At 43.2% G+C, this 26,174-nt stretch overlaps 1 protein-coding gene across 1 annotated transcript in view; it reads left to right on the top strand.

Moving 5' to 3' along the window:
• Nucleotides 1-24,041, top strand: part of LOC109684890 (NACHT, LRR and PYD domains-containing protein 1) — a 45,444-nt gene extending 21,403 nt beyond the window's left edge. Inside the window, exons 7-15 of the mRNA XM_020161487.2 lie at nt 1,060-1,149; nt 3,184-3,275; nt 3,940-4,102; nt 5,408-5,631; nt 10,102-10,364; nt 10,878-11,003; nt 13,471-13,612; nt 15,442-15,486; nt 15,878-24,041. Of these exons, the coding sequence (XP_020017076.2) occupies nt 1,060-1,149; nt 3,184-3,275; nt 3,940-4,102; nt 5,408-5,631; nt 10,102-10,364; nt 10,878-11,003; nt 13,471-13,612; nt 15,442-15,486; nt 15,878-16,170 (1,438 nt within the window). The 3' untranslated portion in view covers nt 16,171-24,041. The remainder of the gene's footprint in view (nt 1-1,059; nt 1,150-3,183; nt 3,276-3,939; nt 4,103-5,407; nt 5,632-10,101; nt 10,365-10,877; nt 11,004-13,470; nt 13,613-15,441; nt 15,487-15,877) is intronic.
• The last annotated feature ends 2,133 nt before the right edge of the window (nt 24,042-26,174 follow it).

The raw sequence follows: 26,174 nt of genomic DNA, 5'->3' as shown, positions 1-26,174 counted from the left end.
GATTTGTGTCCTTCTCCAACCAGCCACCACCAAGTTGTCCTGCAGCCACTTCCTCCTCCCTTTACCTCACTAACACAAACCCACAGACACATGCTAGCTGAACACTTCCTTCAGCCCCTAGAAAAGCACTTTCAGGTGCTCAGAGAACTATAGAGGCTCCAGATCCCATGTCCAGAGTCCTCTGGTTCTTCCTGGTTGGTGGACATGGTCCAGGAAGCCTGAAGCATGTACACTGGCCTCAACCAGGCCAACTTTGACTTCAAACCTAAAAAAGAAGATAAAGCAGAAGATAAAGAAGGGTTCTCCAGATGCTGACTAGCCTTGACAACCAGGGGGAACTTCACTCCCTAGCTTGCTCCCACCAACTGCATTCGGACATCAACTTCTTCAGAACTAACCTTTACCAGAAACCTGGATTCAGGCACCAGCTTAACAGTTACTTGTTAAGCTTTTCCCCCCTCACAGGGGAACTGACTCCCTGAAATTCTGGGAAGGTTTCTGCCTCCTTCCCACTCCTCATCCTAACTCTGGACAGTTTCTAACGGTCAGCTTCGTTTCAAAACTCCTTGGCACCAGGCACCTGTGGTTCACACCTGTAATCCTAGCTACTCAGGAGGCAGAGATCAGGAGGATCACAGTCTGAAGCCAGCCTAGGCAAGTAGTTTGCAAGACCCTATCTTTAAAATACCTAACACAAAAAGGGCTGGTGGAATGGCTCAAGGTGTAGGCCTTGAGTTCAAGCCCTGGTACCACAAAAACAAAAACAAAACAAAACTCCTTGTCACCTGGCCGAGACCTCTACAGAGACAGCCTCTCAGCCAATGTCTCCCGCTGCCCAGTCCTGCTGCCTTCCATCCCCTAATCCTGGTGTTGGCCCAAGAGTACTCCCTAGTCAGTCACCTCATTCTAGCTCCACCTCATACACCTCATAGCTTGATTTGCTGGAACCTGACTGTGACAGACTCCTTTAGCAGGTGCAAAGTCCCAAATCCTGGATCCTGAAGGTCTTGGTATCCTGTGTTGAATCCCATGAGAACCAGGTTTACTTTGTGCTTACAGGCTGGACCAGGCTCCTCTGAGTAAGCAGGTGAGAGAGGAGCTGAAGGCCTTGGAGGAAGAGAGACCTCAGCTGCTTATCTCCAGCAGACGGTAAGGGATGGACCAAGAACCCTCTGACTGATCCAGGGCCAGTGCTGAGCCCTTATGACTGCTCCAGAACTTAGAGATGCTGAAAGAGACCTGGTGTGGTAAGAGAGAGATAAACACAGCCAGGAAAAAAAACAAGAAACTACAAGCAGAGTGATGGATGAATAGGATGCTTTGGGTATATGGTAAAAATAGAATCATATGACTTGCCTGCTTAAACCCTTCTATTAAACAAACAAGGAGATGAAAAGAGTGAGTGAGTGAGTGAGCAAGTCCTCTGGGCCCAGCAGAGTGTCATAACCACTGACCTCTAGTACAGTTTGGCCATAGTACAGAAAGTTGGGAACTATAGGAGGAAGACAAAGACATGGAAAGGCCTTTAGAATAAAGACAATTACCATGATCACTGTCACCACATACATACACACACATATCACACACACACACACACACACACACACACACACACACACACACACACACACTAGGCTTCATAGGGATCCTGAAGGCACGAAAGTCATATTCAACCCTCAGGAAATGCATGGCCACCCAGCTGCTGTGCCTCACCTGAAATGGAAGGGTCAGGTTCCTAAGCTTAGAATAAGTGATCCACTTATTGACCAACGTTCTCTGCAGACCCACTGTGCATAAGTCACTAGGTGGGGAATCTGAGGACACAGCAGTGAACAAGGCAGGCATAGCCTAACCTCTAGGAGTTCACTCTAGCAGGGAGACAGGCACCGGTTCTCCCCCAAGTCTGCATAGTTGCAAATGGGGTTGGTGTGAGTGCATGGATGGCCTCTCTCACCTCATCCAAAGGAATTGAGTTGAGCTCTGAAATTGGGAAGAGTAAGCTGGACCAGAGTGAACTCCAGGCAGAGTTAGAGGATGTAAGAATGGAGAGAACTCAGCTCCTTTAAGGACTAGAAAGCCCACTGCATGGGCAGCCCTAATCAAAATGTGGTCCATGAGTGAGTAGCATCAGCATCCCTCTCACCTGGAACTGCTATAAAAATGCAGAATCTCAGGCCCCACTCCAGGCCTAGTGAATCAGAATTTCTGAAGTGAGCCAGTTTCTTTTGATGCAGTCTTTGTTGAAACAAGCATGCAGGTGAAACTTAAGCCAATTGTTTTTTATTTCCCCTGGCCTAGAGGTCAGTGAGCAGAGACAAAGTGGCATGGGGGGGGGGGGGGCTGGAGGGGAACAGAGGCCACATCAAGACTCTTTGGACCATATTAATATTTTCTGTTTTATCCAGAAGCAATGGAGAAACATCATAGGGCTTCAGCAGTGATTAGATGTCTTGGGTTCATATAAGATCATCCACTGTGCAGAACATGGCCTGAGGGAGACCAGAGCAGAAGCAGGAAACCTTTTGGAGGATGCTGCAGTGGTTCAGGCCACAGATGCCTGGCCTGGAACTAGGATTCAGGCCATGGATGTAGATAGAAGAGGATAGGAAGGAGAGCTACCAGAGAGGTATTGTCCAGATCAGCTGTCAGGGTAAGCAAATGTCTCAGTTCATTTTGTGCTATTGTAACAGAAATGTGAGACTGGGTACTCATAGAAAACAAGGATTATTTCTTATAGCTCTAGTGACTGGGAAGTGCAAGTGTGGGAGGAGAGAACTCAGGAGTAGAAGATCCAGTGTGTGAGGCCTATCTCACTCTGAAAGCTATAATTTCTTTGTTTTTTTCCTGGCTCTGTTTAGCTCTGCAATCTCATGATGACTCACTTTTATAGCAAATCTGCTCTAGCAACAGTGAATCCACTCTTCGCTTCTTAAAGATCTCATCTCCCCACTGTTGCACTGGGCATTAACTTTGCAATGTGTGAACTTCAAGGACACATTCAAACCATACAGCCAGGAAGGAGTCAGGATGGTGCCTCTTTCTGGTGTGGATGCATGGGTGGATGGGAGGAGAGTCACAGAGTCGGGTAATGCATCAAAGGAGCTGAATTTTAAGTGGGTATGTCACAGAGACATCGCTAGCTTCCCTGACATCAGAGAGAAAAATGAACATGACTGTGTGTAGGAAGCCAGGTGTGATGATCCAGACTGAAGGCCCAGAAGGAGGAGAGATGGATAAGATCAGGACCTCACTCAAATGGCAGAGACAACATTCAGGTATTTGAAAGAGAAATGGGGAGGGATGGGGCAGGTCATCCCCTCCATCCCCCTGCCTCTTTTGTGGGACGGATGGGTCTCCATCTGAAGGCCCCACCCCAAAGGAGATCCTCTTTTCCTAGAATCTGGAGGGGTTTCTGCTTCCCTCCCTCCCAGCTTTGGGGGCTGGTGCTTCCCCTCTCCAACATCTATAACCTGCATCAGACCCTACACCAGGACCTGGTCTCCCATCCTGGGCTTCTGAGATCTGGGAATCTCCTGCACATCCATCTTTTTTTTTTTTTTTTTGCATTACTGGGGTTTGAACTCAGGACCTCACACGTGCTACACAGACACTCTACCACTTGAGCCACTCTGCAACCCTGCACATCCATCTCATCTTTTGAGCCAGGTTCTTCTTTCAACCTGTCCACTGGGGACATGCTAGGCAGGATGACACTTCTGGACCAATAGGTAGAGAAGGTGAAGAGAGACTGGGTCGGGGGCAATAGGGGTTGGTCTCAGAAAGCAGGTATGTAGCCCAGGGGCAGGGACAGAGGCTGCAGGCACACCCCTGACACACCCATGCAGAGTAGCCTCTGGAAGGGCACAGGTGTAGGCCAGCAGTGGGGGCTGGGAGACCAGGCAGGACAACATAGAGCTGCTCACTACCTTCTTTCTCCAGAAGGAAATGCCCCACAAGCATCACAGGTGGAACCTCTCCATGTGTCTTCTCCTTCCTGTCTGGGCAACCTGTACATGGAGCCTCTGGGGACCGAAGATGACTTCTGGGGCCCCAAGGGCCCTGTGGCTACTGAGACTGCTGACAAAGAGAGGAGCCTTTGCCGGTGAGTGAGGGATTCTGTCTGCCCAGGCTGGCCTCCTAAGGGAGGTAAGCTCCATTCCCCACACTGTCTTATAGTACCCCATGAACTCTCTACGGTGTCCCAGACAAGGAACAGGACTGAGAGGCTTGAGTGTGTGCTTTTATTATGGAAAAAGATGATTCATTATGAAATCTTTCAATAGTACAAAAAAAATAAGGTACAAGGTGTCCATAACCCAATTTGAACAACTATTTTGCCTAATTCATTACTATTACCTTCCTTCTTCCTCTTTTGTTACTGCTACAGTTTTAAATTCAAGGTATTAGGTGATTTTTATTATTAAACATTTCATTCTCCTGAAAAATGAAAATAAAGACCCTTTATTCCACAACCTGCATGACATTTTCCATCTAACAAAGCTGACATTAGGTCCCTCACATCCTCTAAACCCATTCTGCATTCAAATTTGTTCAGCTGTCTGAAATGTGCTCTTGCTGGTGATTTGTTCTAACCAGGATACAAACAAGGTCTGTTCATTACACTTGGTTTGTTGTATTCCTGAAATCTCATTTAATCTGTTGTAGTGTATATAGTCCTCTTTGTTAATAACCTCCATGTGCAAAGCACCCTACTAGTAGCTGGGACCCCAAGATGAATATGGCAGCCTTGCCCTCCAAGGGCTTCTAGTCCCATAAGTAACAAATGACTGTAATTACAATCATGAGCTCTAGCGTAACACATTACCACTCATCAGACTCAGCCCCAGACACACTTCAGCTGAGAAATCAAGGACCTCCTAAATTCTACTACAGACACTAGCCACTGGCCACACTGCTATCCAGCAAAGTGGAGCCTTGAGAAAATCCTTCATGATCCCTGTAAAGCATTGTGCTCAGCTCCAGTGACTTACCATTAACAGTAGCATGAAAATTCTTAGGAATTATTGGTAAATACACTCTTTAAAAATAAGAACACTTACCCATTTCAACATCATTGTCACTGTCATCATCTTCATCACCATCATAGTAGGAACAGCCAACTGCTCCCATGTATATGTACAGCTGCCAGTTTGTTTTATTTCTCCTATTTACAGATGAGGAAACTAAGATTAGGGAATTTAAATGACTTGCTCTGGGAACCAGAGGAGAGAGCAGAGGAACCAGGACCCAACCGAAGACCTCTGACAGAAATTAGATGTGGCCACTCCACTGTATCCACTGTATCCACAGTATCCACTGTATCCCTAGCTCCTGTACTGGTCTGAAATTAAGCACGTGCTCAGTGAGTTTGTGTGATTTGGTGTCTGCCTTTCGTTCTTCTTCCCAGAGTTCACTTCCCTGAGGCCGGCTCCTACCACTGTCCCAACATGGGTCTCAGCTTTGTGGTGAGAAGGGCAGTGACCATTGAGATAGAATTCTGTGCCTGGGACCCTTTCTTGAGCAGAAATGTCATACAGCACAGCTGGATGGTGGCAGGGCCTCTGTTCGACATCAAGGCTGAGCAGGGAGCTGTGGCTGCTGTGCACCTTCCTCACTTTGTGGCCCTCCAAGGTAAAGGAGGGAAGGATGGAGAGGGGTGGTGGTCACAAGGGGCCTGACAGGGGGAAAAGGATGATGGATGATGGAGAAAGAGCTCATGGCTCCCTGAACAAGGCAAAGAAGGTCATGGAGGTGGAAACTGAGATTTTTCTTCATTGCACTCTTGTTTGGATGTTTCTTCTCTTCTTTGAACCACATATCTCCCAACTTCATAATTACTTTTGCCTGAGCTTACCTAAAAGTTTCCCTGTACATGCCTATTATCCCAGTACTCAGGAGGCTGAGACAGAAGGGTCTGGAGTTTTAGGCTAGCCTGGGCAACACAGTCAGTTCCAGGTCAGCCTGGTATATATAGGAAGACTGTCTCATCGAAACAAATAATGGGGAGAGAGCATAGCTTAAGTGGTGTAGCACTTGCCTAGCAAATATGAGGCCATGGGTTCAATCCCCAATACAAAAAAAAAAATCTATCACACATGGGGCTAGTTGAGCCTGCTCTCCTCTGTTGCTTCAGGGAGCAGGCTGGCTACAGGGAAGAACCCAAACAGATAGAATAAGATAATCAAACCTCAGCTCCCAGGTGATGATGGCATGGAGCAGCATGGATGGGAGGCCAAGACTACCTCACTCTGCACCAGATCAGGATAGGCAGGACGATTCAAACCGGACTGTTGATAGGGGACTGCAACATAGGCTTTCAGTCCCAGACCATGAGGGTAGAGCTGGCATCAGATGAAACCCAGCAGCTGCTGTGTACAAGGCACCTACTGTCTATCAACTCAATGAAACAGTTAGCAGAACTCAATGGATGTGGTTTCCATGTGAAATTATGGCTCAAAATTTTTGTGCAATTGATAGAATGTTCTGGTAGACAATTTGTGTTATATATTATGAAGTAACTTTTATATTGTAACAGTAGAACTCAGAAGTTAACAGTCATGAGAAAGTAACTGTCCATCAAGAATTGTAAACCAAGACAAGTGCTTTTAAGAGGTGGGTAAAATAGACATTGTAGAAAAACTAAAATAAGACAGCTTGCTACAAACAAATGGTTACTGAAGGAAACTATAAAGGATGTACCTCAGGCAAATGGAAAATGATCCCTGAGGTGCAAGATTTTGGAATGATAAGCAGACACTGAATCACATACATGTAAATCTAATGAAACATTCAAAAATTAGAATCTGACATATAGAGATTTTAAAGAGAGAGATTCAGGAAGAAGTATCTTCTCAAGACACTAAGTATCCAGGAAGACAGAAATATATAAAAACAAATATATAGTTACTGATTAAAATGGAGAACAAATGAGCCTTATGTAGTTATAAAAATCACTTACCTATTACTTCCTGTCTTTATAACATGATTCTTGGGTATTTAAATTAATGGTATTTAAATGCATTTTTGGGTTGTTTGCATTTCTTGAAAATATACTAAAGTGCAGCAAATTTTCCATCCATGTGGAGATGTTAGGGCCAAAAGTTCATGAACTATTTACAGTTGTTATTGTTGAAGCACATCTCTTCCTTAAGGAGAATTAATAGGAAATGATGTTAGTGATTAAAATGACAGAAATGTTACTTAAATAATCAGAATTGTTTTTATATGTGTTTAAACTACGGTGGAGAAACTTTTTTGTTCTTCCCTATTCTTATCATATATATATATATGATAAGATATATATCATATATATATATGATAAGATATATATATTATTTATATATATACATAATAAAATGATTGTAAAAGAGGGAAAAGTAAATAGCAACAATAATAACAAGGAAGGTTGTTAAAGGATTCCAAGGGCTTAGCATACTCCAAAGAGAAGTTAAAGCAGGCCTGCTGTTGAGAAAGAGGCAGAGTTCTGCTGTCCAGGTTAAAATGCTAAAACGTTACTATCCTGGTCAGTGCTGGCCATGAAGGCAGGGGATATGGCTGCATGTGGTGCAGAATGGATGGGGTGGCAGAGGCAGCATTGCTCTGGACCACAAGAACATGCAGGAGTATCTGAGCCAACAGGCAGCAGGACAGGGCATCCAATCCATTTAGTTGGCTGAGGATGGACACAGGTTCTCCACACCAGGCCACTGGGTAGAGCTGGCATCAGGTGAAATCTAGACACAACTGGGTGTGAGGGATTTGATATCAATTTAATGAGACACTTAAAATAATCAGATGTAAAATTATGAGTAAGCCAGGAGTTTCATTTAATTGAAAAATGATGATAAAATGATTTGATAAACATGTTACAGCTTATATGACTTATAAGTACTTTTATGATGTGTATATTTTACTTAGATACTAAAAAGGAATATATTTTTAATTTTTATTTATATATTGATTGATAGATTAATCTATAGTAGAATCACAATACTTCTATACATATTTTAGTATGTATGTTAATACCTTTACAACTTGAGGTTACATTAGACTTTAAATGTACACAATAAAATATTACCAAATCAGGGCCAGGTGCAATGGCTCACAACTGTAACCCCAGCTACTCAGGAGGCAGAGATCAGAAAGATCAAGTTTCACTTCAAGGCCAGCCCAGACAAAAAGTTAGTGAGACCAACAAGCCGAGTGTGGTGGTGCATACCCATCCAGGAGAAGGAAAATCTCTATTACTGAAGTCACAAAAGTTCAGTATCGGTGCTGCTCACCAGGAGGAGGGCATGGGGCAGGAGAAACAGGCCAGAGACTCATGTAAGCCACGACTACAACCGTGAGGCCTCTTCCACTAGTGGGACCTGGAACCGGGGGTTTCCAGGTGATTTGGCAGGGAGAGGGACTGTTTGTCCAGGGGATTGAGTGGGTTCTGCCCTGCCAAGCTCTGACGGTGCCCAGCAATAAAAGAACATGATTTGTCCTCACTCTTTACAGGATAGTCTAGGCTGACAGTTGGATCATGCAATGAAGGCCTGGAGCCAGAATGCATCAAAAAGCCCTGGGAGGGACAAAGTCTGCCTTTAGATCTTGCTGGTAGCCCCCTTTGACATCCCACACCTGCAGAGGTTGGTGAGCCAGCCCTGCCCCCATTGTGACCCTAGCTATGCTTTGGCTATCTCATTTACTCACTAGGTTAAACAGGATTTGACCAAGGAATTTGGGACCCTCTGAGTACAAAGGATTCTAGGTGAAGACTGCCCAAATGAAGGTCAATAACTGGATGCAAGAGAATTCACTGAGCTGGTGATATCACCTTCTAAGGGATCCTGAGATGTGGCTAATAACAAACAACTGTGAACAATTACTGAGCTCTGTGTGCCAGGTGCCATGCAAGGCAGTTCCATGTGATTTTCTATCACCCCAATTGTTATAATGGCCTAGCCAGTAACAAGTAACTAAGATTTTCCCCTGGTGTACCAATGAAAAATGTGAAGCTCAGATAGGTGAAGACCTTTGTCCAGGGTTGAGATCCTATTCCAGGTCATGTTAATCCCAGAGCAGGTATTGTACCCCTACCCCATCCCAATCCTGCTCCAGTCCATGCCCCACCAGTCTTCCTAGAACACATTCTGGACTTCACTCTGTAACTGCATAAGACTTACTCCTTTTGGATATAATGCACAGAGAAAAAGTCAAAACACGCAAGGCACACCTGCCATACCCAGCTAGGAAACCAAGCCCTGGGACTGGGTGGGGTCCTGTCCAGGAATTTCTGCTCTCTGCTATCTGGGCTACAGTTGTTTGTTGTCCTGGAAGTGATCACCTTACAATCTAAGGCAGTCTTATTGAGGGATTTTGGCATTGTCTGCTTCTTCACCATCAAGGCAAGGTCCTATCAAGTTATTTCTCTTTCCACAGTGAGTTTTCTCCATCTATAGCTATAGATGAACACTTTTAACATCTCAGATTCACCCCAGGGCCTCACACTCTGGGCATGATCATACCCTGCAGTCTAATTCTATCAGTATGGAATGCAAAATGAAACCAGAAGGCCCCTGGTTTAAAAATGGTTAAGAACATCAAGAAAGGAACACCAAAGCATTAAACCAAGCAGCAGACCCATCTCAGTGTATGGTCTGTGTACCTGCATAGGTCTCAGGTCCATGAAGCTGGCCCTGTCTTTTGGCCCCTTCATCTCACCTCCTCTTCATAGATGATACCTTCCAGCTACATCCTCATAGGACAGAAGGGGTCCATTGGGTTTCTTTCTTTCTTTCTTTCTTTCTTTCTTTCTGTTGTTCTACTTTTTTCTATTTCCCCTTCCCTTTTATTTTCTTTCTCTGTCATAAGACTGGTAATCCCATTCATTTGGTTTCTACCTTCATGACCTCATCACCTCCCAAAAAACTCCCACCTCATAACACCATCTCCTGGAGGATCAGAATCAACATGCAAATTTTGGGAGGACACAACCGTTCAGACCACAGCATTGGGCAACCCCAAGAAGACCTAATATCTGGGATTCTTCTGACCCAGTCAAGTCTGACTCAGTGGAGGCACAAAATCCCACCTCTCAACTCCATTTTTTGACAGAGGGGCTTGTGGACATCTCCCTGTTCCAAGTGGCCCACTTTAAAGAGGATGGGGTGCTCCTGGAGAAGTCAGTCCAGGTGGAGCCACATTGCATAGTCCTGGAAAACCCCAGCTTCTCCCCAATGGGAGTTCTACTGAAGGTGATACCTGCTGCCTGGCTCTTCATCCCCATCACCTCTACCACATTGCTCTACTGTCACCTTGAGCCTGAGGAAATCACCTTCCACCTCTACCTGATCCCCAATGACTGTACCATTCGAAAGGTAACACTGAGAGCCAGAAAGGTGGGGACAGGGTGGATCACAGTAAACCTGAAATGCAACAGACAGCCCTCTAGAGGGATGGTAGATGACAGTATGGATGGGTCCCTTGTAAGCAGGAATCCTGACAGGGGTAGATAATCTTGCCCTTTGCTCAGCCATGGTCTGATACTCTCATACCACAAGTCTTCCCAAACTGGGTTTGCTTTTCTATCATTGATCTCTGGACAATCTTTTTTAACTTCCTTCTAAAAGTCAAAAAGATTGGAAGACCCCATACCCCATAACATTGCCTTTCCTTACTCCCTCTTCCTCTCTGGCAGAGACCCTGTTCCCACCCTGAACATGGCAGAGACCAAGTGTGTGTCTCTCTGTGTGGCAGAACTTGGGAGGAGGGGTGTTGTCACCCTGACCCACACAAATATACTGATGTACTAATACTCCGTCATACCTCCTTCAAATCAGATTCTGTGTGTGCAGAAATCTCCCCAAAACTCTGTTGTTTATGTTTCTTAGGCCATCGATGATGAAGAAGAGAAATTCCAGTTTGTGCGAATACACAAGCCACCCCCTCTGGATCCCCTTTACCTGGGCTCCCGCTATACTGTGTCTGGTTCAGGGAAGCTAGAAATCATCCCCCAGGTGAGCAGCCAGATGTTCACCCCTCACCAGGATCACAGGGTCCTATGGAGTGTGGGAAAACCTGTGGATCAGATCTCAGAGATTCCTAGGGACCTGGCAAATTAAGGTTGGAGGTGTGCAGGAATGGCTCAACTATGGGAGAAATGAAAATTGGAGAGAGGCAAGAAGACATTCAGATGTAGAGGATGATGGGTATTACTTGAGGGCAGTGGGAAGTGTTTGGATTGTAGGAGATCAATACCTTCTAGTCAAAACACACTAGGAACACATGTGTAATCCAACACACTGGGTTTATTGCTGGTTGCAATAAGGAACCATAGGGAACACTGGGGATTCTCAGTAAAAATAAACGTTACACAGAACATACTATGAGACTTGAGTGGATAATTTAGGGGAAGGCCTAAGGAAACAGATTTGCTCCTCATTGAGTTCTGTTATAGAGCAAGAAGAGTTCTGTGAATGGGACTTTCTACAAACCTTATCTCTAGGGAGGACTAAAGCAAGCATAAAGATGGAATTGCTAAAGACACAGCAGTCACTCATTTAGCGTATAGTGGGGATATGTTCGGCATTTGTAATCTGCCTGGTAACCCATCTGAAGTAGATGTCCTGTGTATGTCCAACATGGGACGGTGTGGCAAAGCTGCAGCCTTAGTTCAGTTTATAGTGACACTGAGGTTGAGCTGGGAGCCTCAGGTCAGTTCCTGGACCGAAGGGACTTCTTTTCTTGTTCTTTCTCAGTATCTCTCCTCTACACCCTTGTGCAAAAGCAGATGAGGTTGGGCCACTGGACTTTAATTCATAATTTCCAAATTTTCATGGCTGTGCATCTTGCTGGTTAGACTTAGAGAAGCAACACTGACTGGTGGTCTGAAGATGGACAGGATCCAATGAGTGTGAGATGAGTCTGAGGCATCTGACAATGGCTGTGCAGCAGCATCCATGACTCAGGACAGGGACATCACACAGCTACAACACAGACAATGACCAAAGTCAAAAGCCTATAAGTCTTTGTAACAGGTCTGAAACCAGGGCCCAGATTATGAAATCCAGTGAATAAAAGTCCCAAATCCAGCTGGATCTGTTGAAGAAAGCCCAGTGGTCTTTTTTCCCTCCTAAATCACAAACTGTCCCACTTACAACATGAAGTATTTATATAGTGAAAATTCCTTTGTGACCAGCTATCACATTTTTACCTACAAGGTGAGGGAGAGCATGATAAACCCAACAGTCAGTTAACTTCAGAGCAACTGCTGTGGTCTGGAAAAATGTACAAGAGAGCTTTGTTTTTCTTTAAATCATAGAAAGAAAAATTAGGAGAACAGACATAGCAGGATGAAGATAAGGAAGAGCATACTAGGTGATGACAAAGTGAAATGCTAGACAAAGATCAGTAGTAAAATAAAGGGGTGGGGGTGTTGAAGAATCAGGTAATGAATCTTGCTCTAACATTTCAGGGAGCAGCTGTCCAATTCTGTAGACTGTGGCCTTGAAGGACTCCTGATAATCCTATTTAAGTCTCCAGATGGATCAGATGTCTAGTTGCTAGGAGGAAGTAGTGTTTGTCTTTTGAGTTGAGAAACATGAATCCCTGAGTGAACATTTTGGAGTTATCCTTTGGTGTCTGTTAGCCCTGAATGTGAGAAAGACCTGATCTGTCATTCAACAAATGTTTACTCAGTGCTAAGTCTGTGCTTCAGAGGAGATAGTGCAGTGGGCCTAAGAGGTGGATCCCTTCCTTTGGGAAGGAAATTATTTATGCAGGTCAACTGCAGGGAAGCAGGGATACAAATAAATAGGCCGTTGCAAATCATAGTGTAGGAGAGAGTTCATGGTGAGTAGGGAAGTAGCAATGAAGATGGAGGACAGCTGATGGATTCAGGACAACTGAAAGCTGTTCACGTTCCAAAACCAAAAGGACATTGTAACAGGTCTCCAAGCCTACTTTGGAGGTAGAAGTAATAGGACTTGGTGGATTGGCCATTATCAGGAGAGAAAGGAAGGAGTTAAAGATGATACCTAGATTTGGAACCAGAGTGCTCAGAGAATGGTGGTGCTGTTTACTGAGTTTGAGGAACCTGTGGCAGGAACATGTTTGGAAGATACTCGAATATCAAGATTTCTGCCTGAGATTTGATTTAGAAAGGTGATGAGCATAAATTTTCTGTTTATTGGAAAAGGGACCCATGAGATCAGAATGGAGTTCAACATGGAGGGAGAAAGATCTGGTTTAGACTGTGCGAGCACTACCTTTAGGGTAATAACTGACTTGTCCATTGGATACCAACGTGTATTCTCCACACTCAGAGTCAGGATTTGTGGTCTCAAAATGGCAACTGATTTCAGTACAGGAAATAACCAATGTCCCTAAGGAGTTAAACTGAGCCAAGAAAGTAGGGGGAGGAGGGAAGACCTCATTTGCAGGATGAACAATGGTTTCTCACAGGGCAAGTTTTTCTCTCCTCAGGAACTGGAGCTCTCCTATCGGAGCCCTGGAGAATCCCAGCTCTTCTCTGAGATCTCTGTTGGCCACTTGGGATCAGGGATTAGGCTGCAAATGAAAAACAAGAAAGATGAGACTGTAGTATGGGAGGCCTTTCTGAAACCAGGTAAACCAAGACTAGTCCAGAGAGCTCAGAGGTGGGAGAAAGAAAGACAGTGAGTGGGAGGGGCAGGGATGTAGTGTGAATTATCATAATTTACTGAGGAAAAGAAATCACTCAGGGAAGTTATATGACTTTTTCAATTTGTGTAGCAACTGGCTTGACAAAATTAAAACTCAAGTCAATCTGACTCATCCATTTTCTCTTTTCAATCTTGACACTACCTTTGAATTTACAGATTTAGTATCATAAAGGCCTTTGGCACAGTTTCTCATGATGGCTTGACTGTGAAATGAAGGAGTAAGCACTAGAGGATTTTATGGGTGATCGGTCGAGCCAGTTTTGCCAACATCACATACTCAATCGCTCAGGCATTTTTCATTTTTTCAGCCAGTCTTGCCAACATCACATACTCAATCGCTCAGGCATTTTCAGAGGAAATCAAATAATGAACTTTCGGGAGTAAAGAAACCTTACATTGTGTTAATCCAGCACCCACAATATCAAAATACTCTTCTCAGTACCATGTCAGCTGTCAGAGAGTGGTGTTGGCACCTCCCAAGCTACTACACACAGGCTTCACCATGTGATGAACCAGGGTGTGCTTGGCTCAGCCTTAGCTTGGTGCAACCACAGGTGGGGAATTAACAAGCCCAGTATCAGAGCTGGTTTTGACCTCACCCCAGCACTTACTCATCAGGTGATCTTGGAACATTATCAAACTCCTTTAAGTTTGTGGTTCTCATTTGTAAAATGAGTATAATGACTTATCTGGATCTAGGAAAGATTAAACTGTATCTTTACATGCCTCATGCAGCAATTCTTAATAAACAGCAGCAAGACTGTCCTTTTCCTTATGTTATACCAACCTCTCTAATATCAGTCTTCATTCTGTCCATTGAGACTCATCAAAGTCCATCTCTTTCCTCATGGAAAAGCCTTCGGGTACTGGAAGACTGAGATCATGGTTTGTGTTATGTCTTCTTTATGAAACTTAAACATCTCCAGTTCCTCTTATATTTTCAAATTCTTGGCCATTCATTCACCTTCCTCAGTAGACTTCATTTTATGCACGAGTCAGAATGGACCAAGTCTATCCTGTATGCAGGGATATGAGGAATACCTCCCTCCTCACCCTAATGAACCCAGGGTTCCCAGCACCAAAACCTGAGTCCTGCACCATTTCTCTGCACTTTCAGGTCACGTTGAACTTAAAGTTGGCTCAAACTTCTAAGTCTTGTTCACATGTGGGACTGTGATGTGCCTCTTCCTCTTCTATGCAATTGTTTAAGTCACGTCATTTATTTTTGTTTGCATTAAAACTGATTCATTATTTCCATGTGCTAAGATATACTTTATCTTCATTCTGTCATCAAATCTAGAACACATATATTCAGTGTGTGACTGTTAAAGACCAAACAATGACAAGGAAGATGGAAGTATGCTTCTGCTCAGAATAAGATGTCAAATTGTTTAAGCTGTTAGCCAAGGGATATGGTTGGTTCTCTACCAGGGATTCACTTCAGTCTGACAAGAAAAAACCAAGTTTGAGATGTTAAGGGAGAATTTTCATTTGCTCATTTGATACATTCTCTCCTTTTATTAGTCTATGATCATAGATACTCAGTGCCTCAGTATCCCCATGTGCATAAGAATTCACCTCAGTCATGTCTAAAAATCCTACTAGACCTTGCACAAGCTCCTATCAGATTTGTCTGTAGCTTGTTCTCAGAAACCAAGAATCTCAGAAGGGAGTGGAAAGTTTCAAGAGGTGTCACATATATTCATAACTATCACTGTTACAGATGTTTCTTCATCTCTCTTCTCCCCTCCAGGAGACCTCAGACCTGCAACTAGTCGGGTTCCTTCAGTCCCCAAAGGTCAGTAACAGCTGTCAGAGGCATAGGAGCCAGTAGAGCCCTGGAGTGTACTGGGAAGAGTACACTTGTTATCGTCCTTATCAGGAATGGGGTGGAAGTGTGCATGCCTGGGGACCATGTCCCTCTGTGTCATCCCCTGCACCTTCCAATGGAAGTCCCCTAATTCACAGCCTCCATTCCATACCCCAAACTCCTACCCTGCTCAGTCAGAATGCCAGACTAGATGCTGGCATGAAACAGGACGGAGGTGCTTTTCACGTGGTCAAAAGTCTTCCAGAGGGAGAAGGAGGGATGGGGTTGAGGTTAATGAAAAGAGCTTAAAATGGGAATCCAGGTAGAGGCTAGGTGGGAGCCTTTGTTTGCTCATTGCCAGCCTCACATTCACTCCCAGATGCCTCCACCCTGCTGCACTTCGTGGACCGGCATCGGGAGCAGCTGGTGGTACGAGTGACATCAGTGGACCCTGTCTTGGACAAGCTGCATGGACAGGTGCTGAGTGAAGAGCAGTACGAGAAGGTACGGGCTGAGGCCACCATGCCAGGCAAGATGCGAAAGTTGTTCAGCTTCAGCCGGTCCTGGGACCGGACCTGCAAAGACCAATTCTACCAAGCCCTGAAGGAGACCCATCCTCACCTGATCATGGAACTCTTGGAGAAGTGGATGAGAAACTCAGGGGGATCCTAACAGCTCAGTACCTGCAGTCTGAGCACTCACCTTTGAGTTCTGGTTCTGCCTGGCCTGTCTTTGGGCCTGTTTCTCCACCTATAAACAAGTTGCCTCCTCAGTTGCCTTCCAGCTCTGGAGTTATGGATGACACCTCTGCTGGTCATTATGTGTCCATGGTCAGGGATAACTCACAGGCACAGGTGGACTTCTTGGCTTTCACAGGCCTTCTGTCCAAGTGGGATGACAGCATCTCAGGAATGTCTATGTAGAGCTGGCAAGTCTCCTCCAGGTCTTGCAGTGCCTGAGCTGTGGCCACAGCAGCTAAGCCTTCAGCCCTCCCTGTTCCATCTAGACAACAGGATTTGGGGCAGCATGGGTCTGTTCACTTCTGAGTAGAGGCAATAGAAATGGACATCAGTCCTTGGGGAGTGTAAATAGCTCATGAATAGAAGAGGAAAAAGAGTTATTTCTCAATTATTCTGTCCTGTCAAGCCCAAAACTAGAGCTGCCCCAAAAGTTGTGGGTAGGGAATTTCTAAAAGGGACTACCCCAAAATATACAAAATGAGGCTTATTGGGATTCCAAAGAAAGAAACACTAAATTTCAAGGTGATCCATCAAAAGTATTCAATAAGGAGACTCCTTATAGTGGTATCAGCATCCTGCAAATGGACAGCAGAAAGGAGATGTTCTACCTAGGTATGTCCACAAGAGAGGATTGGCTTATGGAGTTTATATGACTGTTTGTGAAATTTGGCACACAAGGTTTCTACATGTTTAGCACCATGTTAGATCTTGTAGTGTTTCAACCTAAACAACTTTATCTGTGCCTAGGTCAAGGTCATGGCTTGGGTTCTGTCTGTTCTTCAGGGAAACATGCAGAGGACAGAATCACAGAGCAGTCAAGGCTGTCTGGGTTTCTAGATCAAGACAAGGAAAGAAGTGAAAGGGGGAACTGTGGACCCCCCAATTGTCCATGTTGGATTTGACTTTTCTGTTGGTTCAGATGTGAGCTTTGTGATTTGGGAGTCTAGATGGATTCCTGGAGCACAGAGAGTGATGGAGAAGGAGGCTGTGGGGGGGATGGAGTCTAGGTCTTCACTGTGCAAAGTGACTCTGTGCCCTTACTCCAGGCTTAGGTAATTGGAACGAGTTTTCTCTCATTCCTGTTACTACTGAACCTAACTGGGGCTAACTGGGGGTGACAGGAGATGCAGAAAGGACAAACAATAGAAGACAGACATGCAGAAAGTTGGGGCCAGGTGTGCTGGGCACTCAGATGGAGACACACGACAGCCTTGTTGCTTTTTTACTTCTATTCTCTTTACTCTGCTTGTTTTCTCTATTCTTTAAGGCCTTACTCCTTTACAATTCTTTAAAGCCTTGCTTCTAAAGTCTTCTTTTCTGTTCTTTAAAGTCTCTTACCTTAGATTCATTCTGTCCCATGTTTTCTTTAATCTCTTTACCCTCAGACTTGCACTGTCCCATCAGATGTGCACTGTCCCATGTTCTCTATTTTCTTAAAGTCTTGGTGCTTAGACTTGCAAACAACAGCAGCCATGTCTAAAAATTGCATTAGCATAACTCTTAAAGTAAGTCTCGGTCCTTAGACACTGTCGCATGTTCTCTTTAGTTTTTCTTTAGCTAAGCTTTTCTAAAGCCTATGTATATAAAGTTCTTGGTGCAGACTTGCACTGTCCCATGTTCTCTTTAATCTCTAGCATAACTCAGCTGCCCACCAGCAGGGTCATTCTCACAAGCAGCCCACAAATAAATCAATCCCCCATCAAAAAAACCTCACGTCCTCCTTCAGCCAGTCTTTTATATCCAGTGGTAAATAAGGAGGTGGAGGGGCATGACATTGTAACAAGAGAAACCTGCATTCCTACTTCTCTGAACTTAAACAATTTAGGAAAAGCAGCTGTGCTGCATCCTGCACCCTTCTGTGGTTGGGGCCATGCCAAACTCAGCCTGCTGATAATTGGGCACAGGTGTGTTTATGTCTCATAATCCACTCCCCACAGGTAACACTGCCCCATATCCCTACAGCACCTTGTATCCCTTATGCCCATAACAACACTCAACCCTGCTGCTTCATTGCTTGTCTCCCCTCTCAGTAGATGGTAAGATCAAGAGTGCAGGAGTCATGTGATCCTCTCATCAAATCATTTCCAGTGCCTAGTATAGTGCCTGGTACATAGTGGGTGATGACTGAAGATTTACTAGTAGGTTCATGGTAAGGGTGCTTTCTCCAGACATTTCCCTTAATTCCCTCCCTGGCCACCATATTATCTATATGACACAAGAATCTGCCTTACTAACATCTCCCAAGTTATGTGGCTACAACTCAGTTAGGGTAGATTAGGGGACATGGCATATGGGTGTCAAGAGCCAGAAACCAAGCATACAAAAGGTATTAATACATGTTTGAAAACAGAACAATGAAACCAATTAAAAACTGAAAAAAACAGGGGGAAGGAGAAAAAGAGTGATAGAGGGGAAGAATATGATCAAAGTTCCCCATATGCATATATGGAAATATCACAATGAAACTGTTTTGTACAGTTAATACGGTATATGGTAGTCAAATTTAAGAAAAACAACATATTAATGATAACTTGATCAAGAGCACACACCCTTTCCTTTCTCCTCTCACTGAGAGACCCTCCCTCACTGAGCTGTAGCATATAGTAGAAAAATAACACCTCTGACCATGTCCAAATGCTTAACGTGCTCTAAGAGCCAGGCAAGCATATCTTAAAGAAAATCATTTGTTGTTTGAGAAACCTTTGAAAAAATGACTCCTTTGATCTTAGAAATGTTTGCAAAAGAAACATCAGACATCTGTGTTGCAATGACCCAGATTTAGTAAAACAAAGATTTAATGTCTCTGGACCAGAATGATAACATCTCTAAACATTTTTAACAAGAAGGATCAAGTGTAACAGGTGCTCACAACAAGGAATGTGAGCCTCCTAATGAATTTTATTCTAATATATATATAACAGGGATATATATATATATCCCGGTTAGAAGACTCATTGCATTCTTAATGCTCACGCTTTGCCTATGAAATGTGTCTTTGCTTTCTTTTTCACTTTCTGAATAAAACTGCTCAAGTCTTGGCCTGAAGTTTTCTGTGTCAGTGACAAGAACTAGGGGCACACGTTTAGGACCCCTTCCTCTCAGGATCCTCTCTCTGACTGACTCTCACTGACACCTGGTGATACAACCATGACCCTAGTGAATAATAATCTTAGGATTAAACCCATTGGTGTTGTAAAAGTCATACAATTATTTTCTTCAGCTCATGAGAACAAAGCCTTATGCACATTAACCTTGCCCAAAATTCAGAAGCCCAACTTGATCCTGTCCCCTCCCCACTCAATCACTGTACTTGAGCCTCCACTTGCTGCTCTTCCCCACCACCAAACGTATGGGAGCCTCTTCTTTGGCCTCATTGACTCTTAAGGTTACTCCAAGCCTTGCATGAGATAATATATGTGGACTCCAGCTCAGTGTCAAGCATGTAGGAAATACAGAAGTTCTTCCTTCTTATGGTTTTAATGTGAAATGTCTCCACAGGCTCATGTGGACTAAGTTAGGCTTAGTCCTTAGATAGGGGCACCATTTTGGAATGTGGTGGATACTTTAGGAGTCTAGGCCTAGTTGGAGGAGGTAGATCACTGAGGCTATGTTCTTGGGGGCTATAGTTTCTTTGGCCCCTTCTCTCCCTCTCCCTCTTCCTCTCCCTCTCTCTCTCTCTCTCTCTCCTCTTCCTGTAGCAGCCTCTGCCACATGCTACCAGCACCATGATGTACTGCCTCACTACAGGCTCAGAAATATGGAACCAGACTACCTACCATAGACTGAAACCTCTGAAACCATGATCTGAAATAAATCCTTCCTCCCTTAAGTTGTTTATGCCAGGTATTATGGTCACAACAATACAAAATCTGGGTAAGACAGAAAATTGGTACCAGATAAGTGGAGTCATTGTGACTAAACCCGAACAGGTGGTTTTTAAGACTTTAAGGGACACCCTCTGTAGGGACACCTCCCAGCTCTGCGGGCTCAGTCCTCCTACTTTACACTTTTCTATCTCAATAAACTCTCCTGCTTTACTTGCAAAAGAAAAAAAAGTTTGGCAATACTGGGGATTGTACTTGGGGGCCTCACAGTTGCTAGGCAGGCACAAACTCATGTGTAAAAATGGAAAAATGAGACATGTTGAAACTATTCCAGAAATGAGGGGAGGGGGGATAAAGGAGAAAGATGGAGGGGGTGATTTCAACTATGATACACTGTAAGAATTTTTGTAAATGTCACAGTGTACCCCCAGTACGATAATATAATAAATAAAATATTTAGAAACTAGTCTGTAGGAGGAATTTATAAAAGTTCAGAGAAGCAGACCAGAGAAAGCACAGACTTCTTTAAGCATCACTTGATGGGTGATTCTGGTGAGATCTCAGAATAATGAATTCTGATAGGGATGCAGACAGTAAAGACAGTTTTCATGAGGTTTCAGATGGGAACAAGGATTCTTTTGGGAATTAGACAAGAGGCCATTCGTTGCCTCCCTGTTTTCCATGCTGTGAAACTTTGTGGAAGACTTAATTTAAAGCTTGTGGGCTGATAAATCTGGTGGTGAAATCACACAGCAGCCCATCATTCATCCTGTAGCATGGTTACTGCTAGCTGCTTTTAGCCAAGTTCACAGGGAGTATGGTGAAGAAAATTCAGAGTGGAAAGGCTTGAAAAACTTGCAGTTTGACCAGAACATAAGTGTACGTAACATTTGAGTCAAGGAGACTGCAGCTCCTGAAAGACTGGCACCACTAAAAAGAGTCCACATACTTTGCACTGGAACAATAGGAAAGATGCCATGAAGGCATCTCAGGAATTGGACAGACCCCACTGATATCTCAAGTATGTAATAGTAGGAACACATATGAAAGACTTTCCCATGAGAATAGAACACTGCCATGTCCAGGCATCCCATATTCAGCTGCCCAAGCACTCAGAAGCCACTACAGCTATAGTCCAATGGGGCTTGGCTACAGCTTGAGCTGGTGGCAGACCTTGATGTTCTCCATGAGTTGGTGTTGGTTTTTCAGGCATGTAGAATGCAAGAGTTACAGGTCATGGAGGCTTCCACCCAGATTTCAAAGGAAATGCTAGGAGGCCAGGCAATGTGTAGTAGGGTTGGAATCCCTGTGGGGAACCCTGAGAAAAGTGATGTGTGAAGCTGTAAATGTGTAGTAGAAGATGCAGTGACAGATCCCCAGAAGTCAGAGATGCTTAGAACATGGCAGGTCTACTGAGGAAAGTTACAGGCAAGAAGCAGAGTGGCTCTATGAGAGAGGTCATGTAGACTGAAATCAGCAAGGGCTTGAGATTCCCAAGTCCTTTGGATCTCACATCATGCCATCATATTCCCCAGCTTCTGTACATTTTGCTATAGTATTTAATGTTTTATCTGCTGGACTTCAATCTTGTTTTGGTCTGATCATTCTTTTCTCTCTATCCATTCCTCCCTTCTGGAATGGGAATGTGTATTCTGTTCCATTATATCCTGGAAGTATGTAACTTGTTTTTTATTTTGCAAGGACTTACAGCTAAGAGATTTCCCAAGTCTCAGAAGAGACTTTGGATTTAGATGTTTGAACAATATTTTATCTGTTAAGACTTTGAGTACCCTTGGTGATAGATTAATGCATTTGGCCTTATGAGATGGTCACAAGTCTTTGGGGGCCAGGATCAGAATGTGGATACTTAAATATGAACCCTTCCACAGGATCATGTTGAAGACTTATTTCCCAGATGTGAGTGACATTTTGGGAGAAAATGATTACTTTAGGAGTTGGTTTCTAACTGCCTCCAGTTAGGTCATTGAGAGTATGTTCTTGGGAGCTATAGTTTGGATAGCTTCTTCCTATTTTTCTCTGTGTTTCCTGGCTGCCATGAGGTAGCAGCTTCTGCCACACACATCTAGTGTTACAATGTACTGCCTTATCATAGGTCTATGGTAAATATGGAACCAATCTACCATAGACTGATATTTCAAAGCTATGAGCCAAAATAATTCTTTTACTCCTTATGTTTCCTATGTCAGATATTTTGGTCAATGTAGTCTAACACACCACTTATCTGCAATGGATGTCTTCCAAGACTAACAATAGAATCCTGAAACTGGATACTACTGAACCAAAAATATCCTCATGTTTTTCCTATACATACATTCTTATGATAAAGTTTAACTTATAACTTAGGCACAATAAGAGATTAATAACCAAAACAGACAATAAAGTATAATAATTATAAATACACATGTATATATGAATGTGGTCCCTCTCTTAAAATATCTTATGCTGTCTTCATCTTCACTTCAAGGAAGCACCTTGCATCTTTTCATTGGAAATATTGTCAGTAGCACTATTCTTCACATTGAAGCCATTATTAAGTAAAGTAAGAGTTACTTGAAGTCAGTAAAAGTGACACAAAACTGTAATCACAGCACTTCGGAGGCTGAAGCAGAAGGATCATAAGTTCAAGGTCGGCTTTGACTACATAGTGAGCTTGAATTACATTTTGTGAGATCCTGTCTCAAAAAAATTTTTAAGAGAGTTATTTGAACACAAGTGCTTTAATACCATAACAGTCTGTCTGATAGCAAAGGTGGTTACTAAATGACTAATAAACAGGTAACATATGCAGCCTTGACACACTCAACAAAGGTATGGTTCATTTCTCAGACTGTACAGAGGACAGTGAAAGATTTCACCATGTCACTCAGAATGGTACATAATTTAGAACTTATGATTTCTTTATATTTGAAATTTTCTATTTATTATTTTTGAGCCACAGTTGACTTCAGGTAAATAAAACTATGGACAGAAAAACCACAGATAAGAGAGTACAAGTGTACCATAAAACCACAGATAAGAGTACAAGTGTACTCTACAAGAGTATGTACAGTCTCTTGGTGTTTCTGCTCCATGGGTAAGAGAACTAAGTGTATCTCAATCTCCTACAACTATCCTCAAAGAGAATTTAATAGTGTTAGTGCACAAATATCAAAAAATTGAGGAGGGAAGTGTTCATGCCTGTAGCATCAGTGCCAGCTGTTTTGTTAATATGGGCCAGAGGTGCCACCCTCTGGACCCATCAACCATCCTCACACTATTAATAACCTATAAGCTTTTCTCTTGAAATCTTCAGGGGATGACAGTCTTCCTTAAAAATCTCTCTCCTAGCTCTTGGATATGTCCTATAATTGAAGAGGAGTCTCATACTTCGAGAAGGATATTCTTTACCTAAGATCCAGGTAACTGTGGTTGCTTTCTGATCCTAGGTGAGATAAGCCTGCATAGAAGGTATACCCCCAAGATTCTCACTTTCTTTTTCCAAAGACAAGAAATCTATGCATAATAAATTTGCTGATTTACACAGATTCTGGATCAGATGCCTTTATGGCAATTTTCTGGTGAATGTAGAAGGCATATACTTTTGATATCTTCAGCTATCTTACGAGAAAGCAAAGATTGATGGCAAGATGGTAGTGGAATAGAAGCTTTCCCCATTGGGCACTGTGAATAAGAGTGTGGATAACAAAGAATAGACTACATACAGAAGAGCCGAGAGAGAAGAGCATGGAAGAAACATAAAAGACTAATAGGATATCTGAAAAATATGGTGAATCAAAAAGACAACACAGAAACAGCTTGCAGCACCCATCCCTATTTCCCTTAGGGGGAGGGGAAGACAAAGCCTCTAGCTGAAGGTAAGCCAAGCTGCAACTGCAAAAGACTGGCAAAACTAGCTCTAGGACAAGTTTTCTACCACCCACAAATCCTACTCCAATCCAGGGATATCACAAGATAGTAACTTCCTCCTGTGCAACAGGCCAGGAGCAAAACAGGACCAACCCCTCATTTCCCATAATGCAGAGAGGTGTGGCAAGGTGCCATCTTGAGATGGCCTACTGACCGAGTCTGGCATCTTGAGACACCTGGCTGTACAGAGAACTTCAACTTGCAGTGAGCTGAGAAGTTAAAGGTTGCTAAGTTAGGGACCTGGAGACCCTATCCCAGATTTTCTTTGAGGAAAATCTCCAAGGGAAAGCACCTAGCCTTCACTGGCAGAGAACTCAGATATCTGAAGCTCTTTACAAGCAGGCCAGATTGGAGACTGGGCAATTTGGGAGATTTGGAAAATAACAGACCATAGATTCCTAGGTCTGCCAACCATATTATCTACATAGAAACCTGCTCCAAGAGCATCCCTGGCAGAAAAATAGCAAAAATGCTCAGAGGTTGGCAACACAGCCAATCCTACCACAAAGCCCCATTGAATATGGTCAATTTAAAAATCAAAACACTTGGCCCCAATGACAGAGAACTCCAGTTAGAGCAGCTGTGAAATAACATACAACAACAAGCAGCAAGCATCTAACTAAGCAAATCTGGGGTTTAAAATGTTACAGCCTGACGTGTTCCACATCTCCAAACCACAGTATCTGCTTAGAAGTCTGCTACCAGAGGTAGACATAAACAGGGGGAGGTTGGGACTGAGCCCTAGCAGGAAAAGCACAGAACTCTAAAGTTCTCTACCCCTAAAGTTACCTGCCCCTATCTCATAGGAGTCCCTGCCCATTTAGCACTCTCCACTTTTCAACAGGAAGTCTCACTGTCTATCTATACAGGCTGACCAGACCCAAACAACTCAGAGAGCAAAGTTCTTTAAGACAATTAGTCTGGAAAGCATAAATCACACAGTCTCAACTGCCCTCCCCTGAGGCCCAGGCTACACCTTAAGCGAGAGGTGCAACTCTGCCTTTCTGAAGCTGTTTCCATAACTACTATGGCAAGAAGGACTAACAGAAAAAATATACTTCTCTCTGACAAGAAATATGGAGGGTTTTATTTGTTTGTTTGTTTGTTCTGTTTGCTGTTTTTTTATCTTCTTTTGCTTTTTGGTTTCTTTGTTTCCCTTCATCCAATTTGTTCTTGCTTGACTGTTTCTCTCCTTTTTCTTTCATTCTTTATTTCCCTGTACAAATTTCTAGAGCTCGCTCATACTGCTATCTCCTACATCTACTTTCCCTTCTTCCCATCACCCCACTCCCCTCTCTTTCCCACTTACAACACCCACGATACTCAATTACCAATCTTTATATCTCTCAACCAGTGTTAAGCTCCCAGATCATACACCTAGAAATCGGAATTTTGCTCCCATACAAGCTAACTAGGGAGACAGATTAGGGCTTCAATTGTTCCTTACTCATCCGAATACTTGATTTATTGCTGAATTGTTAATCTTGCTACTGTAGTAGGTTCTCCACTCACCTGAGGAAGCAAAATAAGTTTTAGATCAACAGATGCACAAAACACAGAGTAGAAATTTAAACATGAAAAACTAAGTCAATGTCTCACCTCTGAACTCCTACCACAACAACTCAACAAATGAATTAGCTGAAATGTCAGAGAGAGAATTCTGAAGTCTACTATTAAAAATAATCAGAGACCTTAAAGAGGACTCAAATAAATAAAGTTAGGAAACCAATCCAATACCTAGACAAGAAAGTCAGCATCATGGAAGAGAAATTCATTAAGGAAATGGAAATTATGAAAAATAACCGAGCAGAAATGTTAGAAATGAAGGCCTCAATAAATCAAATATGAGCCACAATGAATAGTACTATCAGCAGACAAGATCTAACAGAAGAAAGATTAATACACATGAATACAACATACAAGAACTCTGAGACAATATCAAAAGACCAAACCTAAGAATTCATGGGGTAGAAGAAGGAGCTGAAACACAAATTAAAGATATAGGAAACTGATTCAATGAAATCATAGCAGAAAATTTCCCAAATCTATGTAATGACATGGACACCATATATAGGAGTTATTTCAAACTCCAAATAGACATGGTAAGAAAATAACAACCCCACAACACATCATAATTAAAATGCCAAATCTAGAGAACAAAGAAAGGATTTTGAAAATTTCAAGA

This window comes from Castor canadensis, chromosome 11 (genome assembly GCF_047511655.1).
Source record: "Castor canadensis chromosome 11, mCasCan1.hap1v2, whole genome shotgun sequence".
Taxonomy (NCBI): Eukaryota; Metazoa; Chordata; class Mammalia; order Rodentia; family Castoridae; genus Castor; species Castor canadensis.
The sequence above is the reverse complement of the archived record's forward strand: the minus strand, read 5'-3'. Positions and strand labels throughout refer to the sequence as shown.